We start from the raw sequence: 25,418 nt of genomic DNA, 5'->3' as shown, positions 1-25,418 counted from the left end.
TCGCCTCCTTCGACTAGACTCGAGGGGAAGGCAAGTGATCCGGTGGTAAGAGCCCGGGACCCCCTAACGAGGGGTCAACGCCACGTGGAGGTCAAAAGGCCAGGTGGTCCGTCGAAGAAGGGTGAGCCGACCGGACTCATGAGAAAAGGGCAAGCCGATCGGTCTGCCAGTAAACATCTGATAGTAAAAGGCGCCCTGACAGGGATCGGGGTTCCGACGCTCAATGAAACAGTAAATAATGACCGAGCGGAAGGCCTAAGAGAAGGCAGGACGTAATGGGCGCGCCGCCCGGCCGGCGCAGGGAATTAGGGCCGTCCGGACGGCGCTCTTCGTCTAGCCGGCGGCCGGCGGTGGGTAAATAGGGACAGGAACATCTGCTGACAGCCGTCAAGTCGTATGGCTAAGCCATACTCCTAGTCTGACAACGGGGTGTCCTGTTGTCCCATCGAAGGCGCGATGGGACTGTTGCAGTATGGCGTCAGGTAAGCTTTCTGACAAACACATACCGAGGTATGGGCTGCGGACACGTACGCGCCTCGGTGGGCGTGTAGAAGCTCTTTCACCGCTCTATATAAAGAGCCGCAGACTTCGCCGGAGGTACGCGTTCTACAAGCTTTGGAGCTACTTTTTCCACCACTTGCTTACCTGACTTGAGCGCCGGAGGGTCGCCGCCGGGAACCCCTTCCCGGCCCGACTTCTGTGCAGGTTCGCCGGAGCTTCGTACGACTAGCCGGAGATCCACGTCATCGACTAGGAGAGCGCCACGTGCCCTGCATCCGTTGAGTCAGCGTTCGGACAGGATCATTGTGTATGTCCATTTATATTTAAAATACTTGTTTATGAATACATTTGATTGATAAAATATTTTCGAAGTAAAACATTAAAGATATGAACTATTTTTTTTATTTTTTTAAAAAATTTGATAGGCCCGCGGGTTGGCCCGCCAAATCCGCGACCCGCCTTGGATTGGGTTGGGTTGGAAATTTCTCAACCCGCCAAGTTGATAGCCCGCCCCGCCAAATGATTGGCCCGCCACGGGCCGACCCACCCCGCCATGGGTTGACCCGTTTGACAGCTCTAGGCCTGATATCTCCCATATCAGGACCACATTGGGCCTGATATGGGGAGATATCAGGCCCACATTGGGCCTAATATGAAGAGATATCAGGCCCAACGTGGGCATGATATCTCTTCATATCAGGCCTAAAAAAAAAAGAAAAAAAAAGAAAGAGAGATTTAGGATTTTTCAAAACCTCTGGTCCACCACTAGGAATGCCATAAATAATAATGTACACCATATTTGGACTCCTTGCAATTTTAGAAATCCACAGGAACTGAAATGAGTGCAATCGGAGCTTTGTAGGTCGATCAGTGGGTTTCGGTCAAAACCCACTGATGGACCTAGAGAGCTCCGATTGCACTCATTTAAGTTTCTATAGATTTCTAAAATTGCAAGGAGTTCAAATATGGTGTATATTATTTATTTTGACTTTTTATAGATGTTAACAAGCAAAATCAAAGAATCGGCATAAAAGCCCACGTTGGGCCTGATTTGAGTCCATATCAGGCCCAATGTGGGCTTTTTTGCCGATTCTTTAATTTTGCTTGTTAACATCTATAAAAAGCCAAAATAAATAATGGACACCATATTTGAACTCCTTGCAATTTTAGAAATCCATATAAACTGAAATGGGTGCAATCGGAGTTCTCTAGGTCCATCAGTGGATTTTAACCGAAACCTACTGATCGACCTAGAAAGCTCGGATTGCACCCATTTCAGTTTCTATGAATTTCTAAAATTGCAAGGAGTTAAAATATGATGTACATTATTATTTTTGACACTCCTAGTGGTGGACCAGAGGTTTTGAAAACCCTAAATCTCTCTTTATTTATTTTTTATTTTTTTATTTTTTGTTGTTACTAGGCCTGATATCTCCCATATCAGGCCCACATTGGGCCTGATATGGGGAGATATCAGACCCACATTGGGCCTGATATGAAGAGATATCAGGCCCAACGTGGGCATGATATCTCTTCATATCAGGCCTAAACAAAAAAAAGGGAAAAAAAGAGAGTTTTAGGATTTTTCAAAACCTCTGGTCCACCACTAGGAATGCCAAAAATAATAATGGACACCATATTTGGACTCCTTGTAATTTTAGAAATCCACAGGAACTGAAATGAGTGCAATCGGAGCTTTCTAAGTCGATCAGTGAGTTTCGGTCAAAACCCACTTATGGACCTAGAGAGCTTTGATTGCACCTATTTTAATTTCTATGGATTTTTAAAATTACAAGGAGTTTAAATATGGTGTACATTATTTATTTTGACTTTTTATAGATGTTAACAAACAAAATTAAAGAATCGGCAAAAAAGCCCACATTGGACCTGATATGGACTCAAATCAGGCCCAACGTGGACCTGATATGGAATGATATCAGACCCACGTTGGGCCTGATATGGAATGATATCAGACCCACGTTGGCCCTGATATGATTTCATATCAGGCCCAATGTGGGCTTTTATGTCGATTCTTTGATTTTACTTGTTAACATCTATAAAAATCCAAAATAAATAATGTATATCATATTTGAACTCCTTGCAATTTTAGAAATCCATAGAAACTGGAATGAGTGCAATCGGAGCTCTCTAGGTCCATCAGTGGGTTTTGATCGAAACCCACTGATCGACCTAGAAAGTTCCGATTGCACCCATTTCAGTTTCTGTGGATTTCTAAAATTGCAAGGAGTCCAAATATGGTGTCCATTATTTTTTTTTACTTCTTCAAATATATTAAAATGTGATTGAAAATTGACTAATATTATTCCTATCTTCTGCCGACAGAGAAGAGAGAGAAATATAGTGAAGAAAAGAAAAACAGTAGAAAATGTCAAATTATTAGGAGGGTAAAATAGGAAATACATCTAAAAAAGTATGTTCTTTGGTAAATATCAAAGTAGTGTACGTCTTTTGGTAAATTTAGATTTTCACGTGCGCCATTTGATAAATTACCGAAGATTTAACTATAACTTGCTTTAGTCACAAATCACCACAAGGAGAACATGTATATTAACAACTACTATAAAATAATAAAGAGCGACTTGAAATCTCAACATCTTTTAAAAATAGTAAAATTATTTTTTTAAAAATAAGATTATTATTAAAAAAATAAAAATAATTTTAATATTTTAAAATATATTTATTTAATATAATATAATTTTAAAAAAATTGAGTGAATTGTGTGACCTATAAATATTGAATGTTAATACTAAAAAGAATGTAGGTGAAAAAGATATATTGTTATAATAAGTATGTGAGATCTCATATTTTTTGATAAAATGATAGGTTTATAAGGTGGTGGATGTTAAAATAATTGTAATTAAATTTTAAATTCTAAAATATTGAATTCTAAATCCAAAATTCTAAATATTATTATATTAAAATATTAGTTACTAATTTAATTAAAATTATTTCAATTTTATTTAAATTACTTTAAAAAAAATTGTAAAGTTGCTAAGTAGCTATTAGAATAATACAATAATATTATGTTAGTTGTGACACTTTGTAGTGTCTAGTGACTAGTATTACTACAACAACATTGAAAATAAGAGATATTCTTGGAAAATAGGAGGCCCTTTGCTCTTATTTGCAAATTATTATAGATAAAGTCATAGCTATTATAAGATGATTTTATTCCAATTAAAATATTTTCTCATCGTATTGATAGAAGATAAAATGATAATTAGGATTCAATTTTGTTAACGAGTACTCATATAATTACATAGTCCATCCTTACATTAACGGTTCTCTTAGTATCGGTCCTACGGATATGGAGAGAAATATATACAGGTACATAGACGTCATATGGTGAGGTAAATTTTAGGTCGTCAGTTCCTAAAAATCGACCACTATCTATTACGTTAGATATATCATGCGCTCAATGTCTGTACTACGTCCTAGGAGCATTACATAGTCCATCCCTTCCACGCCCAAATTCAATCTATCTCCTTTCTTAGATCCGTCCAAACGCTGATTTTTGAATTTGCATACAGTGTGCTTTAAATTCATTTACTAGACTAATCAAATAAGATCGTCTACTTCCATATTAGTCAAACCAAAAAAAAAAACAGATTGATGTTCCAATCTCTTAAACTTCCAAATTTTGTTCAGGCTCTCGTGCATGAATCTCAAATCATTAAATATTCAGATATATTATTATCTCATCATAATCTAGCAGTCAAACAATGGATCCCAAAGAAGAACAAACTACAAAGCAAAAGTTGACAATATCATGGGAAAAAAAACATTTCTGATAAAATTCCAAGCACCAAGTCAAAGCAATTATGGTGGCATTTATCAATCTGCTAGCGTTGACATAAGCGAAGCGAACTGCGAACTGCGAACTGTATGATTAATTTTAAATGTTCTAAAACAATTTGCAATGTTTTTAGGAACAAAGTCAACGTGATCTCTCAGAGTCTTTCTTTATTTATTTTCAGAATTATTGGAGAAGAGAGGAAAACGGAGGAGAGAAGAAGAAGGGGGCGAAGAAAACAGAGCGAGGTTCATGGAATCGAGTGGTCGCGGTTCTCCTCGCTTCGCCGCCAGCAGCTGCTGCGTCGGAGTGAGTAGTGGAGGAGTTAGGCCGAGATTCATGGACGACGGCGGCTGCCCGACCACCTTCGTCCAGGCCGACGCCGATTCCTTCAAGCGGGTCGTCCAGAAGCTCACCGGCCACGGCATGGCGGCACCGCCGGGTCCCAAGAAGCAAACTTTCAAGCTCTACGAGCGCCGCGGCGGCATCAAGACCTTCAAGGCGATCCGACCGCCGGCGCCCTCGATGCCGGCGACCCTGTCGCCGAGCGTGCTGGACTTCCCCTCGCTGGCGCTGGCGAGCCCGATCACGCCGCTGGTACCGGACCCCTTTGCCCGCGCCGCGGCGGCGGCGGTTGCCGAGGAGGAGCGAGCCATCGCGGAGAAGGGATTCTACCTGCACCCGCCGCCGAGGAGCGCGGTGGAACCACCGAGGCTTCTGTCGCTGTTCCCCGTCACGTCTCCGACGACGCCGTCCGCCAGTTCTTCACCTTGATGTTTTGGCAGAGAATTATAGATTTGATTTTCAGTTGTGATGCCTGTGCCCGACGGAGATGGAGATGCTGGAATATTCCGGCGGCCGGAGAGTTGTGTGTTACATGTGTCAAATTGGAGCTCCTTTTCTCCGGTCGCTATGTTCTTGCTTAATCTCTCCACAATCCAAATCCTCATTAATTTTGACCAAAATCCATGCAAAATTACAGTTCAATCTTATTATTCAAATTTGTTTAATAAGATATTCAAGCAAAATGTTATTTAAATTTATTTAATAAAATAATCAATTTGATTTTGATTTTTTTTTTATGAATTTTAGATTGGTTTAAACTTGAGGTGAACTCGATTCCTTTACATAACTTCCTTACTTGATTTGTTTATATTCCTTCTAAGGAATCATTAGATGATAAGCATGTGACAAAAGACGATTCGTTCATCCCAGCGCCCTCGTCAATCCGTCCCTAGGTTAACATGAAGGAGATAAATCACGGGTGACTATTAACCATTAATGCAAATGACCAAGACATGAGAGAGATTATGCTCGATTTGGACTCTAAGACCTCATGTGACAACACCCCATGCCTTAATCATCGCACCGCCCCGAAGGGAAAAAAAAACTATATGGATAAACTTTTTATAATGACTGACACTACCGTCGAAACGATCGCTTATCAGAAACCCCCAAAGGAATTTTTGGATGAACAGTACCACTTAATTGATAAGAACCTGCGCAGGAGGTGCTCGAACCTGACGCCTCAATCAAAGGATACAACATCATAACCAGAACACCCCTAGTTCGGTTGTTATGGTAAGCATGGTTCATATGAACAAGTGTTTCAAATTGTATAAAAGATTGTGCCATGCACATAACTCTCGTCAATGTGGGAGTTCCAAAAAAAGATCTATTATACCCAATCTATTTTTAAGATTCAAACCCATGGCTTGAACGTAGGACGACAATAAGGCTCCCCTTCTTTTGTTTAAATAGGACGGGAAGTAAAAATAATTTCTTTAGTTTAACAAATAAAACATATGAAATACTGAATTTAGCAAGCCAATAAGAACAATGAACAGTTCTTTCCTCGGAGGCTAAAGATTCATGACTAACCCTCATTTAACTGTCGATAACTGCCCACAAGAATCTACAAACAGCAAGCATTAAGCAGACGAGGGGGAAAAATGATCAAAATAGTAAGATCTTCAAGAATGTGAGCATTTTCTTGATGAATGCTGCTGGTTTCGGTGCCGGTGTAGTGAGATATCTCGAACCAGCAGTAGAACTTCTGAGCGAGGAAAGCCATGCCCATCAGCAATGGCGGCCTACAGGTAGCGGATCAACTCGACTGCGTATTTTCCTTTCCTTGTTTCTGTTATCTCCCCAATCTGCGACAAGTTACTTGTAAAGAGATGGAATGGAACTCGAAAACTTCCTGTCGGGCAATAACTTGCAGCTCTGGAGTTAAAATGGGATCATAGATAGAATCCTGAATTACAAGAACTTATCGTCCCAATTCTTTTTCAGTGTCCTTCAACAGATTGGAATCACAGGAAGAACTAGTGAAGGTTTTACGAAAACTAGTTAACCGTCCAACTTATTCTAAATGTTTTCATGAACCAACCTCTCACTCTGATTCATTCATTAAATAAGCCCACCAAAATGGCTTTAAGTTTTAAGTTCAAACAATGGACATCAAAAGAGTAACCAAGAAATTATAGAAAATAGCAAACTATAACCTTTCAAGCTAATTTAAGCAACGAAACTATTTTTTCTTTGGAACAACAAAGATTAACAACAATACATGAAACAATGAATGATTCAGCAAATGGATGAAAAAAAAAGTTAATTAAAGTCTAAAGACAAAGCTCATATACAGAAGGGAAAATGGAAAACATTCACTTACCTTTAACCTTCCTTTCCCACTAACAGAAACTACATCTCCTGTTTTTAGTGTGGCTCCATTTTTTGTCACCGGTGCCCAGTTAACTCGCACATCCCCATTGCTGATTCAAGAAACAAAAAGTTGGGTTTATCATATTATAAACACATGCAGTATTATGAATGCGTATCTAGTTCTATTTGTGATTTAAAATTGTTTTTGTCTATGCAGCCATTTTGATCAAAACAGCTTGATGGACCAAGACACTTTAGAATGTGAGCTCCTCATACTCTCAGAAATACATATCATGCTGATTTTTTTTCTTTAAAGTTTATTAGGTCCATCAAATGATTTCTTAAATTGTTTGATGTAGGTGAAGAAAATGAAAATTGTTTAACAAGATTATTTGGTGAAGAGAAAAAGGGGGAGATGAGACAGGATGCACCCTTTGGTCAACACAAAGTGTGGGGCACCAATGAAGAAAACTTATACCTAAGGAGGTTGCCTTTGGGGGGTTTGTTATTTTATAAACTATTATTAATGTTTTAAAGATGTTTTCTATGGTTTTTGGCCTTTAACCAAATTATGCAAAATCAGCACTATATTTCAGTGGTTGTGCAACAGAGATAAGATCCATATCTCACGATTAGTAGGGATATAAGAAGGGGGGCAACATTTAAATACTTGGGGAATCCAATATCTTCTCTAAAGATCTATTTTAGAGATTGCTCTAGACTGGTGGACTTTGTTTAGCTAGAAATCAAAAGTTTTATTTTATACAGGAAGGGCAGAGGTAACTCAATGCAAAAGGACAATTCTCTTATCGTAAGGCTACTCCTTAAGCGTATTAAAAGTCTTGAGATAATAATTACTAGGTTCTTATAGTGTGAAGAGCATCTGCATAATGTCCCAAGGGGATCTATGTGTTCATCCAAGAAGGAAAATGGTGTAGGCCAAAGGTAGATTTTATATAAGGCCAACTTCCTAAGATACACAATAGGCATTCCTTTCTATAAGATTCCAAAGGAATAACATTATTTGAAATTTAAAGAAGCTTCTTAATCGCCCTTGGCGGTTGAGATTTATGCAGTCACTTGATTATGTATCATGGAAAATAAATTAAATTTTTAATAGGAAACGGACAACATAAGCCTGTTAATGGGCAATGCCTCTATTGTGTATTTCTAAGATGAGTGAGCTAAAGTTGTTTAAGTGAGGGTGACTTGAATTAGAGATCAAATGCAACTACTCCCATTTTAATCTTGGAATAGCATATGTTCACTTGCCACTCTTGGAAAAGATAACCCTCATGAGATTATATGGAATTTCTCCAGAAATGGCAAATTTCACCTCAAATCTGCATATAAGTTCATCAAAAATAAAAGTCACTACTATTCAGGATACTAATTAGAATGCAAATCTAAAGGAGCTTACCAAGGTTCTCCTTTATATCTTGGTTAATGTTTTTGAACAGAGTACCTACAGTTGATAGGTTGGGAAAGTGGGGGGCAATAGCAAACACAAAATCCCAGTTGTTTATTACTAGGTATCAATATATACTATGTCTTCTTTGATTGTAGCCACTTAAGGCAAATATGGAGAATGGTCTCAAGCTGTAGTAATATTATTGTTTATCACATATATGGGCCATTGTTGAAAATTTGGCCATGTGATAAGATTGGAAATGTTTGTCCGAAGGGTAAACTTTTGTTCACAGCTGATGAAAACCACATTTAGCTAAAACAGTTAGGAGAATATTTGTGAAGGCCTTTTGCAAGTGAAACCCTTGCCCTTCACAGAAAAGTTGATGCTGAGGTCAAACTTTTCCATTCTGTAAATCTAGTCAGCTGAAAAAAGTTCAGAAAACCTAAAGATACTGCTTCTCTTAGAGTAGCAGTGAAGCTTAAGATGGAATTCTTCTAGAGTTGCACCATGTAGAGCCGCTAATTTCTGGCGATACATAACTTGCTGAATCTGGAGTCTATATTGTTCAGAACCGCTAAGTTAGGTAGAAGCTGTTTATGGCTAAAGCTGTTCAGATACTACTGGAAGTTGTATCACCAGTTTCTTTTCTGAACATGGGTTCTCTGACGGTATGTATATGTAATAGCTAATGACTGCTGGTCTGCTGGATTATCTAGTCCGTTGTTTGTGCCAAGTTTTTTTCGGGAAGCTGCAGTTTTTCAGTATATTGTAAGCTGATGTATGGGGACTCTGATTTCTGCTCGATACCAAACCTTGTGTTCCCTGCTACATCTGCCTATATCTGAGCTGCCTTAACTGAACATCTTGTTCATCTAAGAAAATTGTAAGTCCTGATTGATAGTGTTTTTTTTAAAAAATATTTTCAGATCCCAGAGTTGCCCATGAATTATGGGACTTGATGCTGCTATGTTTTTCTAATACTTGTTTGTCGAACAAGTGAACTTTGAGGCCCTAAGGCCCTCATTGATCCAATGGGAAATCTATAAAAATCATGGATTTAGAAATTTCTTCCATTTCACTTTTGTACAGATTTTTTACTTAATTTTTCTGCTTTGATTTAGTTTGCTGTATATGCATGTTATGTCTGTTATGGGCATGAGAAGCAAGACAAGAGTGTTGTTTTCGGGTTTCTTTACATGCATATTCAGTGGTGATTTCACTTACGCATACGTTTTCTCAGTAGTATATGCTCACTAGCCTTGTGCAAAATAATAATAATAATGCTAAGAAGAATAAAATTAAAGATTCTACATACGTAAAATTGGCAGCTTATGGAAAGTCTTCTAAATTGTACCTGATCAAGTCTACAAGCTTTGTTCGAGATATCTTAAATCCAGCACTAGCAATTGCATCAACTCTCAAGGATGCTTCAACAGTTTTGGATGTTTTAGTCCTATAGTTGGATAATGAAAATTCTCAAGTTGTATTAGGTCCCAAAAGATGAGATCGAAAGCCACAGTGAGAAAAACAGAACTGATAAAACAACGCAATTATCCCGAACCTTGAAGGCTCATACTCCAAAGCAAGCAACGGTATAGGTGTGCAAGTCACAGTCACATTACCAACCTAAACAAGCAAAGCTGTTTAGTGCCAAATTTCATTGGCTACAGTTTGGAATGACACTAAAAAAAGAAGCTTGATGGTAGCTTGAGATTTGAACTTGAATCTCATTAATAAGGGCAATATCGCTGAAATAACTTCACCAAAGATCTTTAACGACAAACTATGAAAACTATAAAATGAGATTTCAATGTATATAGGCTATAGACAGGAGATACGATTAAGAATGATATACCCAAGAAAAGGAAGTTTTCACCTTATCCATGGATGACACAACAAACTCAGTAAGTTCTGGAACAATAAGGACTTGGGCCCCTTTTTCACCCTGTATAATATAACAAAGCATATCAACCTCTTAGATTTGTTTTTTTTCCTTGGAATAATCGAACTTTCAAATATACAACCACCTAAAAATTGTAAAAGCGAAGTCATACACATTGACATTGTACCTGCACTAGAATATCTCCAACTTTCTCTCTAGCAATCCCTGTGCCAAGAATTGCACCAAGAAAGTCACCATGAGAGCAACCATCAAAATTGAAGTTCCCCGTGATGCTGGAGAATTTTTTTTTTTCAGCAAACATAAAATAGAGGATAAAAGCAACAAGAGAACATAGGTTAAAAAAACCTCAAGGCAGAGACAACATCTGGGTCAGTTTGCATGACATCTGGATGTCCAACTGAGAGGCGGCAACGTTCAGCCTAAATGAATCAAAAACAAAGTTTCAGATGAAATAGTAATTCTCTTCAGAATGTTTGAGCATCTTAAGTAGCTTACCTCAGGATAACCACCCTGAGCTACAGCTTTCACATCAGCCAGCTTCTCCAGTGCAAGAAGAGACTCCCTTAGAACGGGTGGAGTGAGAAAGTCTGTATGGATAACCTCTCTTCTTGTCAAGGAACGTCTTGCCTAGCCACCAAAATGATCAATTTCATCAAATGTATTGATTCCAAGAAGAACCGAGATTACAATTCTAATGCTAGGTGACCGTAACCCCATGATGCAAGTAGTAATTGGGGCCCGACATATGGCCCACTGAGCCCTATTGCCCACATAAATATAAGGGCACCTTTTCAACATCGCATCACTGATCTTGGCCCAAAGTGACATCAACCTTAAGACAAACAACAAGCTAATTGACATCACAACATGGACACATGGTAGCACCCAAAGGTGTGAATGCAAATCCCAAGGACCACAGGCGGAGCCAAATTAACAGCTACCCAGGCTATAGCCCGGGGGTCCAACGGCGGTGAGAAGGAGAATTAAGGTGGGAAAAAGTAAAAAAAGAGAGGGAAAGGGAGGTAGTACGGGGTGATGACATCGGTGTCAGCGTTCGTGGTCTATACAGCCTGAGTAGATGACCCGGGCTGGCTCTGCCATTGCCAAGGACTATAAATATGGCCCTAGAAGATAAAGCAAGGACCTTTTTCTTCTCTGTGTCAACAACAGTAGAGAGAAATTAAGATTAGCTCTCTAAAGTTGGACAGAAGACTAGCGAGTAACTGAAAGATATCCAAATTGTGAATCGAAGACAAGCAAAGAAAAGGGGTGAGGAAGGAATTTTTAGGCGAGAGGCCTAAATCAGGACGATGCCTATGACCAACTAACATTGACCAGACAACCAAAGCCATGAACGCTAAGCCCTGAGGATAGCAGTCAAAATGGAATTAGCCAACAAAGACCCATAAGCAACTCACCACCGAGAACCCATGCTAAAAGCATGCAACTCATGACATAGCCGACAAATAGCACTTGACAAATGTGGGGCTCAATAGTTCAAAACACGTAACAATGAATCAAAGAAAGGTAAAATATAAAAATTTGAACAATGAAGTAGCCATACTTCTTCTAGAACTCAAGAAATTTAGCCTTCTTCGTGGTGCGAGGTCTGAGATGCCATCAAAACGAATACTGGCCTTCAACTTATCACGACAAGTTAAAGGGATCACCTTTGTAAGCCCCTTGACTCCACGGATTTCGTGGCCTCAACCTTGATCACCTTAGTCTCGACAAGCAAAGGAGTGACAACTTTGTCTGCTTAGATAGGGAACGATGAAAAGACGTCGGGCCTAGAGGATCGTGATACTCACAAGAATTGCAACCACAAGCAAGTTAGTAGTCGCTAAAGGACCCAAGGCACTTGAGGTGACATTGATAATTGAGAGGTTGGCACTGCTCATGCAGTGCCTAGATCTGCACACCAAGGGCATGTCTTCCTCAATCTTCTCGGAGAGTGAGGCTTCAAAGATAGGTGTTGAAGATTGTACAACAACCTGTTCGTAAAAAAAGGCATCACCTAAGAACTAAGAGAATCCATACCTATAAAATAAGGAATTAACATGTCAACCACCTCATGTTTACAATAAAAAGGGAGGGCAGACCACATACCTATGGGGCCTTGAAAGACTAATTCCACTAGAGCCTCCTCAAACAAGTCCCTAAGAAGTTTGGATTTAATGATGGAGCGTTGAACTGTTTGTCTTTGCACTCTTAACAATGAGCTTTTCCAAGCTCATATCGTGAAACTTAACACCTAGCCTAGGATAAATGCCTCCATTAAATATTGACAAGAGAACCTAGAGCTCTTTGAGATCCAACTTTTACCTATTAAGTTTCATCAAACTTTAAGGGTTGTCTTAGTTAGAGGGGAAACCAACTTTTCATGTCTCAAAAGATGGGTTACTTGCAAACTCTGCATAGCTCATCAATTAAACTAGGGGCAAAGGGATCTCGTCCTTAGAATAGATCTACCAACAACGAGACCTCAGGAATCACCATGATGATGTTTTTCCCCTTTTTCAGTCGAGGGCAAGTCACATGACAAGGCTTGACAACTCAGGCCTCTTCAAACCTCTTGACTACTTGGATCTTGTGGCCTAAACCTCAAGCACCTTAGTCTCGACATGCAAAGGAGCACTAGCTTCGCCTGCCTAGCTAGGGACCAAGGAAGAGATGTCAGGCACCTAGGGGCTCACAAGGACCACTACTACAGGCAAGTCAATCATTCAAAAGGACCTAAGGCCCTTAAGGTGTCACTAACAACTAAGAGGCTAACATTGCTCATGAAATGCCTTGATTTGCACACTGGAGGCACACCTTCCTTGCTCCTCAAGGGAAGTGAGACTTTGAAGTTAAGAATTGAAGGCTGTGTCACTACGTGTTCACTAAAGAAGAAACCACCTAGGAAGTCCAAAAAATTGATACTTGTAAAATAAAGAATTACTATGTCAACTACCTCACCTTTACCATAAAAAGGTTAAACACACCTATGGGGCCTCAAAAGACAATACCACTAGAGCCTTCTTAGACAAATCTCTAAGAAGCTCAGATTCAATGATAGCAATTTGCAAATCAATGCCTCTTTCATCTTGCCTCTTTCGTCCTAACAAAAGGTGAATAGGGCCGGAGGGTTGGAACAAGTGACCTAGGGTAGGACACAAAAATGAATCCTCGCTTCTACCCTTTGTGACAAAGTCAGGCTTCCACCCAAATCAAGAAGACATGTAGTAGCTCACTTGGTCAAAGCACACCCGATTGGCCTCTTGAAAAAGTCACTCAATAGGTTCAATCCTTACCCAACGTGATTCAATTAGGAACATGGTCACATGCCTTCGTGATTTCAAAAAGAATTGCCCTTCATACAAATGAAGGGAATTTAGGTGTTAGATGAAGGGGGAATTTAAGAGTTAGATGAAGAAGGAGTTTAGGAGTAGGTAGCAAAGGCAAAAAATGGAAAATGAAGCTTGACTAGGAATTAATTAGTAGACAAGGTAAACATCCCATTCAGAGTTTCATCCCACTAGGAGGTCGAAATGTTCAGTCAAATTTCTGCAAAACCAAACAATAAAGTCGTTGGGCACGCCATAAGACCATTTGAGCTCAACAAGCTTAGTGGAGGGTAGCAAATGAGCATCCTCTCATTCACACCTATATTCCTTAGTCAAGGTACCATGCTCTAATGGGATGTCAATCGGGGTTGGCTAAGCAGAAAGAGGGTGGTGAGACATCAGGTGAAGAGTAAGGACAAGTCAAAATAGTGAGAAATTGGAAGCAATACTAGAATGGAGCAGAACTTGACAAAGGTCCTCAAGGAACGAATGACAGTCTCGAGAGAGAAAGTCTAGCAGCTAGAGAACTTACTGCCTTTTCAGCATGGCCACATTACTGATTAATGCCGCAAAATGGCATCAAACCTAAGACAAGCAACAACCTAGCAAGCTTCATAGTTTGCACATGCCCAAGGCCTATAAATATACAGGCCCTAGGAGGTGGAAAAATGGTCTTCAGCTTCTCTGTGAACAGTGGCAGTAGAGAGAAGCTCCAAGGTTGGCACACCCACCTTGACAATTCACCTCGGCCAATCTCCCATCTCAGCCCAACAACTATCCATCACAGCTTGCTTTGATCTTGGGCTTGCCTCTGGACAGAATTCCTACAATTTAACACTAAAAAATACTTGCTCTTGGAACTTGGAAGGTCTGAACTATCTGTTAACCCCGACCTTAATAGATTCTATAACAAATTTAGCGAAAGGCGAATTCTCAACGCAAAATGGATAGCTTTCACCATAAAAAACCTATTTTTCCAAATTAAGAGAACGCAAACAGTTGGGTACCTCTCATCAAGGCTAAAAGAGTGAAGGGATACCATTTCGAGAATGTTCTTAACGGCCTCAGCCGCATTCCTGTCGCCGATCCCTTTGAGGCCCGATTCCGCCCCCGCCGCCGGCTTCACGGCGAGCGCAACTTGGCACAGCCCTGCGTTTCGTTCAACTAATGTGTTAGCCAAATCGAGAAGACATCTGTCGGAGTTAAGCACAAGTGAAGGAGAAAGAGACCTCTGCGTGGGGATTGGAATTGAACGAGGGGAGGGAAGGGCGGGATGGGGAGGAGAGAACGAGAGCCTGAGAGTAGTCTCCGGAAAGCTGATGACGCAGAAAGACCAAGCTTCATGATGGGCGCAGATGCGGTCGAGAAACGCGCCGCCGACATATCCGTCGCCGGGTGGTGGCGAGACAGTGTGCTCGACGAATCGAGGGCAAGGCGAGCCCACGTCGGGTCGGATTGACGGATACGAATGTAACAGCTACAAATGTTAAAATCCACGACCGGACCGGGCCGGGCCGGTTCGGTCCGAGAGCACGGCCTGCTCCGGATCGTGTTGGATATGACATGTGACTTTAGACCGGGACATGACCCGTGACTCCGGTTCATCTACGCTCCAACCAACTCAAAACCCACTTTTTTTTTCTTTAAAAAAATAAAAATTAAAAACATTTTTTAATGTTTCTATATTTTATTATTTTAATATTTATGATTTCTTTAATGCTTTGATATTGTTTTTAATTTATATATTTAATTTTATGATTCATCCTGAAAATGATCATATGATTCAGTAAAAAATTCTTATCGATGTCACAAATGAATCTCAATGGATAGATGATTTAACATCATAAAATTTTCAAATTTCTGTATGCAATATGCTCTTTTGAGTAATATCATTGAGATGATGTGTATTATACCTAGTGACTTATAGGTAAGGATAGAGTCATTTTGGATGGATTAGTAGTTCGCACATGAAATATTGTCATAATGAAGTCTGAGATTTAAATCGAGGTAAAATTGAGGTAAATACCTACCTTATGTACTAGTCGCTATTCCAAAGGTTGGTAGTCGTCCGTGATTTACCTCTTCCATGTTGACTCTGAGATGGATTAACGGAGACGCTAGGATGAACGTATTCATTTTATTGCCACAATGGTAAGTAAGGAGGGAGGTATATATATATTATGTGTAATTTGTTTTGGATTTTCTTTAATTTTTTAGCTTTATATAATAATTCAAATTATAAATCCTAGATTATAAATCCCAACTCTTTCTCTCACACACACACACGTAAAAATCATACATAAAACATTTTAAACAAATTATTAAACTAGTATATTAAGTATATATAATCAACATATAGCATACCCTCACAGCATATATATAATCAACATATAACATACCCTCACAACATTCCTCATTAATACACACAAACAAGAGAGAAGGCCCCACGCATCTGAAACTACACGTGGCTCTTAACCGATGAACTGTAGCCGGTGAGATCGTCGTAGTACTTGGACCACAACATAATTCCTCCGTACTTCTTGGAGCCCTTAATCTCCGGCAACACCTGCGAAGTCAGATCGCCCGCCGGAATGAAGCCACTTCCGGCGGCCTCAGGGGCGGCCGGGAGGCCCAGGAAAACCTTGGTCGCTGGGATCGATACCCACTGCTTCCATGCGCCGGCGAGGTTGTTGGAGTCGCCGGGGCTGTATTGGCAAGGTGGATTATTGTAGAATTGAACCCACACATAGTCGAAGAGGCCGGTTTTGAGGGCGCCGCCGAGCCAGGAGTCGGGGAATGGACACTGAGGGGCGGCGCTCAGGTAGACTCGCTTCCCCTGCTTGCTATAGTTCTTGAGATATCTGCGATTTCGTTCGGAAACACGAATCAAGATTGGAATTTGATGTTGAAAATCGATCAAAGATTGAATTTTTATGAGAGATTTGATTTGGTACTTGGCGAGAAGACCCCAGTACTGGCTGCCGCCGCCCTCGATGTCGAAGTCGATGCCGTCCAGTGCCGCGTCTCCGAGCGGCCGGGAGGAGGAGGAGCCGCCCAGGAAGTTATCCCAGATGTAGGCGGCGACTTCCCTGGCGTCGTCGGCGGAGGAGAGGCCGTAGCTCCCAGCGCCGCCGCCGATGGAGAGGAGCACCTTGATCCCGAGGCGCTGGCACTTTCGGACGTCGGCGCTGAGGCCGGTGCAGCCGTCGGAAGCGGGGTCGCAGTGGCCGGCGAGGTTGAGGACGGGCGTCTGCCCGTTGCCGAAGGAGGAGAGGAACGCGAGGTTGACGAAGCGGTAGTTGCCGGAGGCGCAGGCGGCGGCGAGGGTGCCCTCGTTGCCGTTCTGGCCCCAGTAGACGGCGATGCTGCCGGCGTGCGACCCCGAGAGGGAGGCGAGGAAGAGGAAGAAGCAGAGGAATAAGAGGTGCGCTGCCATGGCTGTAATTGTTGTTGATCGAATTGAAGAAGGTGCATATATATAGAGATTCGGAGTGGCTGATGCCTTGCCGTGGAGAATAAATCGCATGACAAATTTGGTTAAACGGCGACGCCGTCGTAAACAAATTAACTTGATTTTGAGGAGCTAATGATAATCGCCAAGCATTCTCAAGGAGAAGAAATTCAGTAACATTTGGAATTAATAATTTAACAGTTCTATAGTTTAGGATTTAGAATTGATGATTCGATCGTTCAAAAAATTTTAATCCTTAATTACGAAAATCTATTATGATTCACAGTTTGAAACAGTAGTTATCCTTCCGTTGGCAATGGAGGGGCCCAAGAGAAAAGGATTAGAAAAGTCAAGGTCATATGGCGGTCAAAAGTCAAGAGGATGTGGCAGTCAATAGTCAAGACAACTTGGCGGTCAAATAGTCAAGCTGACGGGGCAGTCAGAGTTGAGCATAGGGGGTAGCCAAGGGCCAGACAGACTTGTTGATCGAAGGGGCAGAGCTGTAGGAGAACGAAGAGAGATGACAGGCGGAACACCAGGCACAGGTCAGGATCGACAGAGCTGTATAGAGGCAGCTCGGTCTGCAGGTCCACCATTCAAAGGCCCGGGAGTGCAAGTCACAAATCACAGGTCGGACGCGGCAGAGCTGTGTAGAGACGGTTCGGTCTGCAGGTCCACCATTCAAAGGCCCGGAAGTGCAAGTCACAAATCACAGGTCGAACGCGGCAGAGCTGTGTAGAGACGGCTTGGTCGGCAGGTCTGCGATTCAAAGGCCCGGGAGTGCAAGTCACAAATCACAGGTCGGACGCGGCAGAGCTGTGTAGAGACGGCTTGGTCGGCAGGTCTGCGATTCGAAGGATCGGAAGTGCAAGTCACGAATGGTCTGCAGGCCTGCGATTCAAAGGACTGGAAGTACAGGTCACGGGTCAGAAGCGGCAGAACTGATCAGAAATTGCTCGAGCTACAGACCTGCGGTTGAAGGCCAGGAAATACAAAGCGCAGAGGCAGGTCAGGCAGGTCGGGATCGGCAGAACCGGGCAGAGGCAGGTCGGGATCGGCAGAGCCAGTCAGAGTCAGCCCGTCTGTCAGGTGACACTTAGAGGCTAGAGCTGATCGGAAGAGGCGAGGCCGGTACAGGTCACAATGGATCGGATGAGCTAAGTAGTGCGGGTGCGGAGAATCTCAACGGTCCGTCGAGGATAATCATTACATACCAACGATGCGGGCGAAGGCGGTGGTTCCTAGAACGAAAAGATGCCTTCATTAACCAGTAGTAGCCTGCCAGCTGTCCCTCACTACAAGACAAAACCCATGTGCGAAGGCGGAGGTTCCTAAACAGAAAGATGCCTTCACGACAAATAGCAGCACGACAGGTATCCGGGACTAGACGACAAAGCCCAGCGTCTAACGTTTTCTGACAGGATGGCAAGTTCTAGGAAGGGACGACGCATAAAAGGGGAGAAATCCCTCGTACGCAGGTACGCGCACACACTCCCTCGTCACTTTTTCCACAACTGTTTCGTTAGCAGTCGTTTCTTCTTCTTCTCTCTGTTTTTTCTGGGGAAAAAGGACCTGACTTGAGCGTCGGAGGGCCTGATCCGGGGACTTTTTCCCTGGGTTCTGGTCTCTAACGTGAGGGGAGGGATTGTCTGAGTGTGCGCAGGGTCCTACAGCACTGTCAGCCACCCGTGGGAGCCGAATCACCTACGACTTCCCGTCAACGACCAGGCCACCGTGACCAGCCTCCGTCCGACTTAGCCTTCGGACGGGATCACTTCCAATTACAATTATGATTAAACTTTTATATTTTAATTTTTTTGAAAAAATATTTAAATGCAATTACACTATCAAACCTTTGCATTTCAGTCCCAAACCTTTGCAACTCTAAATGTATCCATCATTTGTAAGTTAAATTAAATGGTCAATATTGAATATATATATATATATATATATATATATATATATATATAGAGAGAGAGAGAGAGAAAATTGTTATGCTATGGATTTTATCCTACGGATTATTACATACCAACTGCCACGTCATATTATTTTATTTTTTTAATACAACATTTCCTCTTTTTTATTTTTTTTATTCTACTTCTTCGTTCTCGCCGCTCTCTACATACTCCCGAGTGACTTTCACGACTCCGGACACTCAGGGGTACTTGGAGTTATAAGAGTCGTCCAAAAATATACATCGAATAGGTGTGCAGGCTAACATTCTCCTCTCTCACTCTTTGATGACCCTCATTGTTGGGATCCTTCGTACTCGGCTAGAGAGGGGGGTGTGAATAGCCGCCCCAAATCGATCGCGTTTCTTCCTACAATTCGTTAGCGCAGCGGAAAAACAAACAAGGAAACGAAAACAAGAAGATCAAACCTCAACGCGTCGATGTAACGAGGTTCGGAGATGATACTCCTACTCCTCGGCGTGTCCGTAAGGTGGACGAAGCCTCTCAATCCGTCGGTGGATGAGTCCCCGGAGAACCGGCTAATAATATACTCCTTGTGGGTGGAGAAACCTCACCACAATCTTTTGCAACAGCAAACAAAGGAGTACAACAATAGAGACAACAAACAAGAACAATAGAAATTGTAAAACACTTGCTTGCCTCTTGTTGTCGACTGGAACCTTGATGAAGCGACTTCTCGGATCCAGCCTAGAACACCGGCAGAAACTCACGCGAGCTTGATGAGAGCTCAGAAAGCTCAAGAGCACACCGGCTCGGATGGTCAAGAGCGAAGCTCAAGAAGAAAGGAAGTCACCAGAAGCCCTCCCTTTATACTGCGAAGGAGAAATGAAGGAACTAGCGTTGCGTAGCAGCTAGAACTCCGATCGGTCACGGACCGATCGGGACTACGTCTGATCGGTCCCACCGATCGATCAGTGAGCATATAGTTCGATCGGTCGTGGACCGATCGGGAGGATCCTGATCGGTCTTTCTCAGCGACATCGTCTCTGATCGGTCCCCGCATCGATCAGACATCTGATCGGTGCGTGGACCGATCACCGCCTTCTTTCGCCTCTGTTGGCCGATCGGTCACCGATCGATACAACGAGAGCTTGACCGATATCCGATCGGTCATCGGACCGTCGAGAAAACAAGTATCATGGATCGGTCGGTGATCGATCCGAGCTTAATTTTGCCCAAACCAATTCCCAAGACTTCCAACCAATATCCGGTCAACCTTGACCTATTTGTACTTCATCCCTAGCATCCGGTCACTCCCTTGACTGCTAGAACTCCTGCCAAGTATCCGTCAATCCCTTTGACCTACTTGGACTTTCCAACACCAGTCCGATCATCCCCGATCCATCTGGATTTTCCTGGCCGACTTCACTCACCGGACTTTCACCGGCTTCACTCACCAGATTTCCACACCGCCTAACATCCGATTAGGACTTTCTCACCGCCTGGCTTCACTCACCAGGCACTGCCCGGCTTCACTCACGGGACTTTCCACCTGCCTAACATCCCGTTAGGACTTTCCCATTCACCTAGCTTCACTCACTAGGATTTTCACAGCTTACTCACCAGGATTTTCGAATGCTGGCTTCACTCACTGTGACTTTCACCTTCACCTAGCTTCACTCACTAGGATTTTCACCGGGATTCACTCACCAGGATTTGCCCGGCTTCACTCACGGGACTTTTCCCGTGCCAAACTCCTGTTTGGACTTTCCCGTGCCAAGTCTCCATACTTGGACTTTTCACGTGAAGCTCCCTTGGACTTTTCCAGCCAAGTCTCCATACTTGGACTTTTCCAAGCTCCCTGCTTGACTTTTCCGTGCCAAGTCTTCATACTTGGACTTTTCCCGATCAGTCAACCAGGTCAACCTTGACCTACGGTTGCACCAATAATCTCCTAAACATCTATTCTTGTCCCACATCAAGAATAGAACTCTCTCACGAGTGTCAAACATCAACATGCAACACAACTAGGTCAACCTTGACCTAAGGTTGCACCGACAATCTTCCCAAGTCAAACATCAAAATACAACTCGAGTCACGTCAACTCGAGTCGGGTCAACCAGGTCAACCTTGACCTAAGGTTGCACCAACAATCTCCCCCTTTTTGATGTTTGACAAAACCATAATCAAGTTAGGTTAACCCGATAACCTAACTTAGGTTTTCAATCATCTTTCAATGTCCAATGTTCTTTCCTTGAACATTCTCTGGACATTCTCCCCTTAGGTTAACCCGATAACCTAACTTGGGTTCTCCAATAATTCTCCCCCTTTTTGACATACATCAAAAAGAATTCCAATGTTCTTCCTCGAACATTCCTTGACATTCTTCCCCTAGCTTAGGTTAACCCGATAACCTAACTTGGGTTCTCCAATAATTCTCCAATGAACACTCTCCCCTTTTTGACACACATCAAAAAGAAAAAGGAGAGTATCAAGGTCAAGAATTTCTTCCTAATGAAAGTCCCATACCTTTCATTGAAACTCTTAATTTCCCCCTTGATACTAAACTCAACAATCAATTTAGTGATAATCCCATATCACTAATCCTCAAAAGTCTTAAGGAGTACAAACTCCCCCTAAAAGTCAACTCCTCTTGACAATTAGGTAAAACTCCCCCTAAAGGTCAACTCCCCCTTGACCATTGCACCAACAATGTCTTTGTGAGTTCCAAACCTTTAGAAATTCATAAAACCCAACTTCTAGCTGAACTTTCAGACAACAGATGAAATCAGGCAGTTGGCACGCCCTGATCGGTCACCGGACCGATCGGGACTCCTGGATCGGTCCAGTGACCGATCCAGCATCCCCTGGATCGATCCACAACCTCTGATTTCTGTTTCGAATTTCCTTCCGAAATTCAGAAACCTCTAGAAAATCACAGAAAATTTGAAAAATTGTGAAATTTTGAGGATACATTCCTCATAACATATACTATCATGGAAAAATAGTTTTCTATGAGAATAACTTCCATTTTCAAATCTTGATACAAAATTCAAAAACTTTGAAATAGTTCAAAGTTAACTCAACTTTGTATCACAATGTTCAATGATGAATGCTATCACTAGAAAAGCTTCATCAAGGTTTTTCAAATAAATTTTAAAACGCTTTTAAAACCATTTGAATTTAGGACCATAATCTTAGGGCTAGATGTACATGACTTGTACACAAGCTTTCCCTATGATCCTTAATTTCTTGAATTAGGGTCATCTAGGTACAAGAACTATGCACCTTGATCCTAACTCATGATCCTAATATCTCACACACATTTAAAGTGTATCAACACACATCCAAGTCAATTTTGATGTGAGATATGAGTTTAGGTATCTTAGACTAAGGTCTCATGCATTTTCTAAACACAAATTTGATCTCAATATCAAAGTGTGTTTTCCATCCTTAAATCAATTCAATTGATTACTAGTGCAAGAGATGATGACATGGCATAAAATGGTATCATCAATGAAAACATGTGCCAATGTCATGATGTCATGGCATAAAGTTTGAAACGAAACTAACACATGACATATAGATAACCTAAGCATTATCATGACATTTCAAATGATAATAAAATAAATATGATGTCATGGCATGGCATATGGCAACCAATCATGGCAAGTTAGCACAAATAAAATACCTAAATCCCTATCTAAGTATCCTTAGCCTTAGCTAACTTAAAATCTAACCCTAGATTGCCCATATATCCCTAAGAGAAAACCAAAATCCCAATTATGGTATTTCTCTAGGTTTTCCTCAAATTGTGCCACTTAAGATTAAAAATGATATTTCCACCATTAGGCACATTTAGCTATTCAAAGGAGTAAATGATAATTCCATTTCATTTTCAAAAGTTCTCAAAACCTTGAAAATGCTCCTTGAGTGTCAATTTCCTCAAAGTTGGGTTAACTACCCTTCTTATTGGAGTTGACACTCTCTAACCCATTTATGGGGTAGAGAAGATGCTCCTAGGAACCCAATACCTATTAGAGCTCATTGGGTTCACTAAATATTCACTAGGGATAACTTCCCTAGCAACCCTCCTAATGACCCTCTTAGGCTTTGAAGCCTTGGTCATTTGGGTCTCATCAAGGTCAACTATAGGGGTCCCCTTGTAACCTTGGTAATGGTCTTCCTAGCCCTAGGTTTTGTTCCATAATCAAATGGAACATTGTGGTAAGTGGGCTTGACCATTTGGGACTTAGGTTTGTGACCCAAACCTTTCTTGTCCTTGGACTTGGGTTTTTGACTCTTAAACCCTAGAGATGACTTCTCCAAGTTCTTAAGAGACTTTTCCAAAGTATCAAGTCTTGACCTCAAGACTTGATTCTCCTTCTCTAATACCTCAATTTTTGATTTGTCATTTTTCTTTGAGGCATTCCTAGGCATGTGTCTAGTTGATTTGGGATTCCTACCTAGGTTCTCCTTAACCTTAGATGAGGTAATTCTAGGGTTGGCTTTCCTAGTGTTATCCTTATCTAGGCTCACATGTTTGGCACCTAAGCATGTGTATCGATTTCTAATGTTATCATGCTTATCATTATTGACTAGTGCAATAAAATTTCTAGCATGCATCTTACTAGTATTGCACGAATGAGACTTAAATGATACCTTAGGGTTTGCCTTAGCTCCCCCTATCGATGTGCCCGGTCTCTTGCCCTTGTGAGGTTGCCTCCCCCTCGGACAATGACTCCTATAGTGTCCCCTTTGCTTGCATTGGAAGCACACGATGTGCTCCTTGCCCTTGCGTTTCGGGACTCCGGCTTCCTTGACCTTTGGCGCCGGTGGAGTCTTTCTTACCCTCTTTGGACACTTACTCTTGTAATGTCCAAATTCCCTACACTCGAAGCACATTATGTGTAATTTGCTAGAAATTAAAATGCTTGAGTTACCTAGGGTTGAGGATGGATGAACGCTCTCATCTTCATCCCTTCCGGAGGTAGAAGCTTCTTCTTCTTGCTCCGATCTTGAAGAGGAACTCTCCTCCTCTTCTTCTTTAGATGTTGAGTGGCCCTCAACTTCTAAATCTTCTCCTCCATGATGTGAGCTACTTGGCTCACTTAGCTCCTCTTCATGGCTTGAATTTGAGCTTCCCTCATGGAACTTGGCCAAGTTATCCCATAATTCCTTGGCATTGTTGTAACCTATCTTACACAAGATGTTAGTAGACAATGAAAATTCAATTATTCTCATTACCTCTTCGTTGATTTTGGATTTGTGAATTTGTTCTCTTGTCCACTCCTTCTTCTCAAGTGGTTTTCCTTCCTTATCCACCGGAGGAGTAAAACCTTCTTGTACACAAAACCAATTCATTATGTTAGTCATAAGAAAGTACTTCATCCTTACCTTCCAATACGAAGTCGCCGCATTCGTAGAAGGGTGGAATGGTGATGTCTTCTCCATAGAGATCCATTCTCTAGCTTTGCTCCCACGGTGTTGATCCGATGAAGAGCGACCGGCTCGATACCACTTGTTGGGATCCTTCATACTTGGCTAGAGAGGGGTGAATAGCCGCCCCAAATCGATCGTGTTTCTTCCTACAATTCGTTAGCGTGGAAAAACAAACAAGGAAACGAAAACAAGAAGATCAAACCTCAACGTCGATGTAACGAGGTTCGAGATGATACTCCTACTCCTCGGCGTGTCCGTAAGGTGAACGTCTCAATCCGTCGGTGGATGAGTCCCCGAGAACCGGCTAATAATATACTCCTTGTGGGTGGAGAAACCTCACCACAATCTTTGCAACAACAAACAAAGGAGTACAACAATAGAGACAACAAACAAGAACAATAGAAATTGTAAAACACTTGCTTGCCTCTTGTTGTCGACTGAACCTTGATGAAGCAGCAGCTTCTCGGATCCGAGCCTAGAACCAGCAGGAAACTCACGCAGAGCTTCGATGAGCTCAACAGAACTCAGCACAACTCAGTAGTCGAAGAGCGAAGCTCAAGAAGAAAGGAAGTCACCAGAAGCCCTCCCCTTTATACTGCGAAGGAGAACAATGAAGGAACTAGCCGCGTTGCGTCGAACGGCTAGAACTCGATCGGTCCACGGACCGATCAGACTGGCCGATCGGTCCCCGATCGATCTGCCTCATGCGTACTCGATCGGCGTGGACCGATCAGAACCGATCCTAACTCGGGCCGTGCTTCCGACATCGTCTCTGATCGGTCCCCGATCGACATCTTTGATCGATGCCGTGGACCGATCACCGCCTTTTCGCCTCTGTTAGCTGGCGATCGGTCACCGATCGACAGAATCGAAGAGCTTGATGTCGATCGGTCATCGACCGATCGAGAAAACAGGTATCACCGATCGGTCGGTGATCGATCCGAGCTTGGTTTTGCCCAAACCAATTCCCAAGACTTCAAACCAATATCC

The 25,418-nt window shown here is 42.2% G+C and overlaps 3 protein-coding genes across 3 annotated transcripts; 1 reads left to right on the top strand and 2 right to left on the bottom strand.

Annotated features, from left to right (window-relative positions):
- Positions 1–3,685: 3,685 nt before the first annotated feature.
- LOC122000550 (VQ motif-containing protein 4-like) lies at positions 3,686–5,287 on the top strand. Its single transcript, XM_042554923.1, has one exon. It carries the CDS (start codon positions 4,568–4,570, stop codon positions 5,087–5,089), a length of 522 nt encoding a protein of 173 aa, XP_042410857.1. The 5' UTR covers positions 3,686–4,567; the 3' UTR covers positions 5,090–5,287.
- A 798-nt stretch (positions 5,288–6,085) lies between these two features.
- LOC122002798 (putative RNA-binding protein YlmH) lies at positions 6,086–15,073 on the bottom strand. The gene is made up of 10 exons (XM_042558135.1): positions 14,852–15,073; positions 14,662–14,771; positions 10,789–10,920; positions 10,639–10,712; positions 10,460–10,565; positions 10,267–10,335; positions 9,952–10,016; positions 9,745–9,843; positions 6,990–7,089; positions 6,086–6,471 (listed from the first exon to the last, which is right to left on the bottom strand). Exons 1-10 carry the CDS (start codon positions 15,003–15,005, stop codon positions 6,409–6,411), a joined length of 972 nt encoding a protein of 323 aa, XP_042414069.1. The 5' UTR covers positions 15,006–15,073; the 3' UTR covers positions 6,086–6,408.
- A 904-nt stretch (positions 15,074–15,977) lies between these two features.
- LOC122000549 (acidic endochitinase-like) lies at positions 15,978–17,058 on the bottom strand. The gene is made up of 2 exons (XM_042554922.1): positions 16,577–17,058; positions 15,978–16,483 (listed from the first exon to the last, which is right to left on the bottom strand). The coding sequence occupies exons 1-2, from the start codon at positions 17,056–17,058 to the stop codon at positions 16,081–16,083; spliced, it is 885 nt and encodes a 294-aa protein (XP_042410856.1). The 3' UTR covers positions 15,978–16,080.
- Between the last annotated feature and the right edge of the window lie 8,360 nt (positions 17,059–25,418).

This window comes from Zingiber officinale, chromosome 7A, assembly GCF_018446385.1.
Source record: "Zingiber officinale cultivar Zhangliang chromosome 7A, Zo_v1.1, whole genome shotgun sequence".
NCBI classification, from domain to species: domain Eukaryota; kingdom Viridiplantae; phylum Streptophyta; class Magnoliopsida; order Zingiberales; family Zingiberaceae; genus Zingiber; species Zingiber officinale.
This window is presented reverse-complemented; position numbering and strand designations above follow the sequence as displayed.